Raw genomic sequence first — 8,141 nt, 5'->3', positions numbered from 1 at the left:
GTTCGCTCCTAGGGGGATCCCCAAGTATCTCACAGGAAGAGACGCTACCTTATAGCCCAACACACTACACATACGATATACCCACTGATCATCACACTTAATTGGAATCAAGCTAGATTTATCAAAATTAATATTCAGCCCCGACATTAACTCAAAACAACGAAGGATCCTCCTGTAGTTCTTAATGGTCTCTTCCTCTGAGGGGCAGAAGAACAGTATCATCCACAAACTGAAGATGTAACAACTCAATATGATCTCTACCCACCAGTAACGGCGAGATGCGCCTATTTCTTACTACCTCCCCAAACAACCTATGTAGAACATCAACGATAAGTACAAATAGAAATGGAGACAGTGGATCACCCTGTCGCAAACCCCTTTCCATCTTAAATGCCTTAGATGGTGAGCCGATTATCAGCACTGACATAGAACACGTACTTACACACTCCATAACCCAACTCCTCCATCTTCGCCCAAAACCCATCTTTTCCAACACAAGGTATACAAAGCTCCACTTGACTCTATCATATGCTTTCTGGAAGTCTAGCTTTATTATCACCGCTTCCTTCTTCCTCATTTTAATACATTGAACCGTTTCACATGCGATACGAGCCCTGTCATGAATCTTTCGCCCCTTCACAAAAGCACTCTGTGTCTCGCCTACTAGTCGTGGCATAATTGCTCGCATCCTCCTAACCAGCACTTTCGAAATGACTTTATACACGCAACTTACCATGCTGATTGGCCTCAAGTCTTTGATTTCCTTTGCACCAGTGAACTTAGGGGCCAGCGCCACCCAAGTGAGATTAGCATCCGCTAGTAACTTGGAAGTGAGGAAAAAAATCCAACACTGCTGTTGTAAGTTCACCGCCAATTTTGGCCCAACACCTCTTTATGAAGTTCATGTTGTACCCATCACTTCTTGGATCCTTGGATGATTCGCAATCCCACACTACTTCTCTAACCTCCTCAGGAGTCGGTTGTACCTCCAAAACCAAAGCATCCTCTTCACCAATCATTTCCACCAGACCGTCCCTGAACCCCACCAAAGGAGACTCTTCCTGATGATACAAGTTCTTATAAAAGTCCCTAATCGCAATCTTAATTCTACCTTGATTCCTTATCAAACTTCCATTAATCAGCAGCGCATCAATCCTATTGTTTCTCCTTCTCGCAAAAGCTAAGTTGTGGAAGTACCTCGTGTTCTTATCAATGTCCTTCGCATGTCTATAGCGCAACATCTGCTTCCAATGTAGTTCCTTTCTTACATACCATTTCTCACAGCAAACCACAAGTGCCTTTCTTCTTGCCTCTATTGTTCCATCATAAACACCCTCACCCACCATGTCATCAGTCTTCTTAATCTCTTCCTCAAACTTCATGATTTTCTTGTCCATATCACCAAAATAATCTTTATGCCATCTTCCCAGGGCTACTGACAAGGCTTTCAATTTATCTGTGAATTGCGTGTTACCTAGTCCTCTCCATTCCTCCTTGACCATCCTGAGGAAACCGTCATGTGTAAACCACGAGTCAAGACTTCGGAACGGCCTCGGCCCATCTCTCTGCCTCTTATCTTTCACTATAATAGGACAGTGATCAGACAAGCCCCTTGGACCACCTCGTAACCGAGTCTCTGGAAACTTCTCAAGCCATTCCAGGCTAACTAGAACCCTATCGATAGAGCTGCAGGATCGACCTCTGAACCATGTAAACTTGTGGTCAGTAATCGGCAAGTCTACCACCCCCATGTCATGTATCCAATTCTTGAAGTCTTCAGCTGACAAGGATAAACTATCAGTGCCGCGTCTTTCTTCCACTTGTACAATCTCATTAAAGTCCCCCATGAAACAACAGGGAACCTGGCATAACCCAGCTATATAGCTCAACTCCTCCCACACAACAAGTTTCTCATCTCTAGCATGTGTACCATAGACCAAAATAAAGGCACAATTAAAATTATTCTTCAACAACTCCCCTTCAACACACAACCATCTCTCCCCTTTATAACTATTTGTTATTTTTAAAAAATTATCATCCTAGATTAACAACAACCCACCAGATGCACCATCAGACTCAACATAGTCCCACCCTGCACAACTATTCCCCCAAATTTTTGATATATCAAACTTAGTCACTAACTGTCTTTTAGTTTCTACCAAGCCTAACATGTTTAGTCTATATTTTCTCTTCAGGTCCTTTACCATTCTCAACTTCCCGTCACCCCTCGACACCTTTACATTCCAATAACTAAAAATTATTTCAATAAATTATTGCACACCTTTTTAAGAGTTTTAGGTTTGCTCTGCCTTGCTTTTGCCTTCTGTTTCGCCAATCTTCTTTTCTGAGTAATTTTTTCATTCTGTTGTTAGAGGATAGCCATAATATCGTCTTCCTCATTATACAGCACTGCTCCAGACTCCTTTGCTAAGTCCCAAGTTCTTTTGTTTTCTAAACGCTACTCCTCCAATGTTAAACCCTCATTGTCACTGGCTTCATCACCATTGGTTTGACCTGCATCCTCCAAGTTGTCTTCATCATCGTCATATCCATCTCCGTCATTAAGAATTGGAATATTTCTGTCAACAATTGTTTCCATTCCCAACCCTGACTTAACAATTTTTTCATTATCTTCACTATTTTGTTTAGATTCATCAACATCACTGTGTCCGTTTTTTAAATAGTGTTCCGCGCCCACAACTCCTTGTATCCCATCAGCCCCTCCATCGTGTTTTAAAATTTTTGGAACTTTTAAAAATTGATTTGAGTAATTACTCTTTTTATTTAGTTTCAATTCATGTTTTTGTTTATCTTTCCTTTTTCTTATCAAAGTATCATTCGGAGATGGTCGACTCGTCATTTGACCCAATTTTGTAGGGGTGAGCACGGGTAGCGGGTACCCAATTACCTATCCGAACCCGAATCGAACCAATTAAATTAGTTCTGGAACCAACGGGTAATCGGGTCCAACCCGAACCAAACCAATGGCCTTTGTTAGTGATTGGTTTGGGTATCGGTTCTGGGGGTGCGAAATCCGAACCAACCTGTGAACCCAATCATATATTAATTAAATAAAAAAATAAAAATATATATATGACTTTTAGCGGCTTTTAGTGAGATTATTCACTATTAATATGTTTGGATTTTAATGAGTTTAGTTTTTAATGTATTTGGTGTTTAAGATGTTTAGATTATTTATATTAATGTTCCATATTTATTGTACTTGTTGAATTTTTAAGATAAAAATTTGGTTTTTTTATGAATTTCAAAGTCATCGAGTACCCAATTACCCAAACCGAACTAATCCGTTCTTAATCGATTTGGTTTAGTTCGGGTACATACACAAAAAAATATAAATCCGAACTAAACCGAACTAATTATATTTTGATCAGTTCAGTTTTAGTTTCACCTTAAACTCGAACCAAATCGATCCGTGATCACCCCTACGATTTTGGGAACGCATTCGTATCTCTCTAATCACGAGATGATCCTAAGCATCAAATGGGATTCTAACCTCCCACTACACGATTGACTATGCTGCCAATAACGGCAATTATTGTATGACCTAATAACGGGACAGTTCCAACAAATTAACATCAAACCACAAACTATTTATAAATACTCCTCAGGTAACATTTTCAATTTACGTAACTTACACTTTACACATATACATGCTAATTTTGATTTCAGAGTCTCTTATATATATGTATTTTTCGCAATGGCCATTCACATGCCCGTTTATTTTTGGCCCACTTACTTTCGTTAGTCGAATATATCACGTTGGGTCAGAATTCTATATTAAAACCAAAAGATTATGTGTTTAATTTTTGTAGTTAACAAAATAATTTTTTTATGGCTTATTCATGATGAAAGGTACTTTGGAAAGAAAATTTGTAAAACAATTCTACTCTCCCGTATCCCTGTCATGTATAGTGTACCTTTCCGATATCCTCGGCTGACAAACTCATAACCAAGAACAAGTCAAACACATCACAGGCACCAAGAATCTCGCACTAACCAAACTCATACGATGATTTCCGGTAACAAACCCTGAAAAACTAAACATTACTCAAACGTTCAGCTTCCCCTACCACGCAGTCTATTTAAACAGACGAGCAAACCTCGTCTAGGGCAAGCGAGAAGGAAAACCATAAGCTACTGAGAAAATCACTCCATAGCATCAACCCTGCAAATCCTTTATTTTTACTTTTACTGGTTAAAGTTTATATAATCCAGTGATAAACCCATATTTTATGATATAATTTGTGCTCAAATTGAGTGTTTCTATCAATTCTTCACCCACTTATTCATATAAATTGCATGGTTTTACTATTCCTTCCTTATTTTATGATATATGTTAAAAACATGTTTCCTATGCTTTAAAAATATTAATTTTAATTACCTTTTATTACCATTCGATGTCGTGATTTGTGTGTTAAGTATTTTCAGGTCTCATAAGGCAGGAATGGCTTAAAGGACAGAAAGAAAACATACAAAAATGGAAGAAAAACACAAAAATGGAGTTTTGAAGAAAAGCCAGCGACGCAACGCATGCCTAGCGCGAAATGGCATCGACGCGTATGCGTGACAAGAAAAACTCCCAGATGACGCGAACGCGTGACCCACGCGAACGCGTGACTGACGCCACGTACAAGAATCTGCAGAAAACGCCCCCAGTGATTTCTGGACCCTTTTTCAGCCCAAATCCAAGTCAGAAACACAGGATATAAACGAGAGAATGAAGGAATCAAACAACTTAACAACTGAGTGATAGATACAATATCGATATTTTTAGGATTAGATGTAGTTTTAGAGAGAGAGGCTCTCTCCTCTCTCTTAGGATTAGGATTTAGGATTTCTATTATGTTTAAGCTATAATCTCTTCAATCACAGGTTCAATATTCCTTAAATTTATTTTCTACTTTTATTTATTCCATTACTTTAATTGTCATTTATCTTTTCATTATTGATTTACAAACTTTCCATGTTAGGATTTGAATTTATGTTTAAATGCAATTTGAGGTATTTCAGATTTGATTTTACTTTAATTTATTTATGAATGATTTTAATTTAATTTAAGATATTTTTCCCTTTTGACCTTGGTTAAGTAATTAGTAACACTTGAGTTATCAAACTCAGCTGTTGATTGATATTGGAATTCTTTGCTGATTAATTTGTACTCCAATAACTCTAGTCATTCCATAGGAGTTGACTAGGACCTGAGGATCAAATTAATTTGTTCACTTGACTTTCCTTTGTTTAGCAAGGGTTAATTAAAGTGGGAGCAAAATCCAATTCTCATCACACCTGATAAGGATAGTTAGGATAGGACCTCAATTTCTTACACCTTGCCAAGAGATTTTTATAATTATTAATTTATTTTCTTGTCATTTAAATTACCTGCTCCTTATTTCGAAAACCCAAAAACATACAATTTTCCATAACCAATAATAAATCATACTGCCCTGCAATTCCTTGAGAGACGACCCGAGGTTTAAATACTTCGGTTATAAATTTTATTGGGTTTTGTTACTTGTGACAACCAAAGTTTTTGTAAGAAAGGAATTCTTGTCGATCTAGAAGCTATACTTACAACGGAAATTTATTTGCAAAAATTCTAGATCGCGCGAGAGTTTCGTTCTTCATCCAGCACTAACTTGAGCGTCGGAGTCCTTTTTGCAGGTTCCACGCCGAGGTCACCAGTTCCAAGGAGAATACTTCCGAGCCCCTGACAGATCCTGTAGCCGATCAAACTTCGGGAGTTTTATCTCACAAGGAACATTTGGCGCCCACCGTGAGACCACCCCCCTCATTTCTCTTTCTAGTAATAACACTGTTTCACATGCCTCGTGCTCTATTTTTCTTTTCAGAAATCAAAGCATGACGGACCAGTCGGATACTCAACCACATCCTCGCACCAATGCCAATCTTATGGCGGCCAACGCTGTTTTGCTCACAGAGAATCAGCGCATGGCCGAATTGTTAGCCATGCTACCAAATGGTGGCGAAAGGAAGAATGTCAACAAAGAAGCAAATACCGAACAACATGAGGAGCACCAATCAGAATCCAATGCGAAAACAGGGAAAACGCCCCCGAAAACAGGGAGACGACGAACTAACCCTTTTTCTGAAGAAATTAGGAGTTTTAAGATGCCTAAAAACTTCACACTTCCTATGACTTTGGCACTGTACAAAGGGATCGAAGATCCTAAAGTCCATGTCACAAAATTTGAATCTATGATGTTCCTCAATAGTGACTCCGATCCTATTCTATGGCGGTCTTTTCCCACTTTTTTAGATGGTGCTGCGTTATTATGGTTCTCTAATTTACCTGCAGGGTCAATAACCAGCTTCGACGACTTCTCTAAGTTGTTCATCAATCAGTTTGCAGCCTCTAAGATCTATGTGCGAGACTCGGACTACCTTAGCATGATTAGACAAGGACAATATGAAAGCTTGAAGATTACATGACACGCTTTACAACAGCCGCCATGGAGATCCCCGACCTCAATCCCGAGGTACAGTTGTATGCCATCAAGAGCGGTCTCCGACCAGGGAAGTTCCAGGAGGCCATAGCCGTCGCAAAACCAAAGACATTGGAGGAATTTCGAGACAAAGCAATCGGGCATATCGAAATCGAAGAGCTGCATGAAACTCGGAGGAACGAGAAACAACCACTCCGAAAGGAAGAGGACAAACCTCAGACAAGGGACTCTAAGAGACCTTTCAGGTTAACTACGAAGTTTGACTCATACACAAGATTCAATACAAAAAGAGAAGACATTCTAAAAGAAATACTACATAACAAGCTAATAAAGCCACCAAGCAGAGCCGGCTCATACCAAGACCAGAGGTTTGTTGACAAATCAGAGCATTGTATTTTTTACCAAAAGTTTGGGCATACAACCGATGAATGCGTAATTGCCAAGGACCTCCTGGAAAGACTGGCGAGACAAGGACACCTAGATAAATACATAAGCGACAAAGCAAGACCAACTTCAGAAAATCAAAGTGACCGACACCAAGAGCGAACTCCCAATATACCAGACAAGCTCAGAACACAACCTCCGCCGCCAAGGGGAGTTATAAATTATATTTCAGGGGGATTTGCGAGTGGTGGTCAAACCAACTCGGCATGCAAACGCAGATTCCGAGAAATGCTAACAATGCAACAAACAAACGAGGCAACAACCCACAAACCACAAACACCGAACATATCTTTCAAACAATCCGACTACCAAGTGAGGACGGATAACCTAGACGATCCGGTCGTAATCTCTATCCAAGCAGGAGATATCCTCGTGAAGAAAGTTCTACTCGACCCCGGCAGCAGTGCCGACATACTTTTTTACTCCACTTTCAAGAAAATGAAGCTCAGCGAACAAGCCATGCTACCATCCTCCGGAGAGCTAGTCGGATTTTTGGGAGAACGTGTATCTATCCTCGGCAGCGTTTGGTTACAAATAACCATTGGAGACCATCCCCTCAGCAAAACTAAGGATGTGCAGTTCTCAGTTGTCAACTGCAACAACCCCTATAATATCATCTTAGGCAGGCCTTTTTTAAATTCTTTTGGGGCTATTGTTTCAACCATTCATCTTTGTGTTAAATTTCAGGTACAAGGAGATGAGATAGCCACTATACACTCCGACCACATCAAAGCCCGACAATGTTACAACGAGAGCCTGAAGATAAGATTGGAAAACAATCAGAAAGCCAATCCCAACAAGGGAATATATGATATCACCAACGTCGTCGGCGTCACCGACCTCGATCCCAGAGAGGATCTTCAAGACAGGCCCGCACCAACAGACGACCTTGAAAAGGTACAATTAGATAACAACAACGACCATTTTACTTATATAAGTTGTTCTCTTCTTTCAGGAACTAAATAACAAATCATCAAACTACTTCGGGCCAATGCTGACCTGTTTGCTTGGACACCCGCGGATATGCCCGGAATTGACCTAGGCCTCATATGCCACAAACTACAAATTGATCCTAAAGCTCGGCCAGTATCCCAAAAGAAGCGAAACATGGGTAACGAGAAAAGAGCGGCGTGTTTGGAAGAAACCCAAAAACTCTTACGAGCAATGTTCATAGAGGAGCTACGATTTACAACATGGCTCTCAAACGTGGTC

At 40.0% G+C, this 8,141-nt stretch overlaps 2 protein-coding genes across 2 annotated transcripts; one reads left to right on the top strand and one right to left on the bottom strand.

Annotated features, from left to right (window-relative positions):
* Positions 1-806: 806 nt before the first annotated feature.
* On the bottom strand, positions 807-1,847 carry LOC107648237 (uncharacterized). The gene has a single exon (XM_016352194.1). The coding sequence runs from the start codon at positions 1,845-1,847 to the stop codon at positions 807-809; it is 1,041 nt and encodes a 346-aa protein (XP_016207680.1).
* Positions 1,848-6,467: 4,620 nt separating this feature from the next.
* LOC107648226 (uncharacterized) lies at positions 6,468-7,895 on the top strand. Its single transcript, XM_016352191.1, has one exon. It carries the CDS (start codon positions 6,468-6,470, stop codon positions 7,893-7,895), a length of 1,428 nt encoding a protein of 475 aa, XP_016207677.1.
* Positions 7,896-8,141: the final 246 nt, after the last annotated feature.

The sequence above is a fragment of the Arachis ipaensis genome, chromosome B1 (assembly GCF_059453495.1).
Source record: "Arachis ipaensis isolate K30076 ecotype BB chromosome B1, ASM5945349v1, whole genome shotgun sequence".
Taxonomy (NCBI): Eukaryota; Viridiplantae; Streptophyta; class Magnoliopsida; order Fabales; family Fabaceae; genus Arachis; species Arachis ipaensis.
The sequence above is the reverse complement of the archived record's forward strand: the minus strand, read 5'-3'. Positions and strand labels throughout refer to the sequence as shown.

Bases quoted from the DNA above. Each gene is read 5' to 3' on its own strand.
- LOC107648237 (XM_016352194.1), bottom strand. From the start codon at position 1,847: ATGGGGGACTTTAATGAGATTGTACAAGTGGAAGAAAGACGCGGCACT.
- LOC107648226 (XM_016352191.1), top strand. From the start codon at position 6,468: ATGACACGCTTTACAACAGCCGCCATGGAGATCCCCGACCTCAATCCC.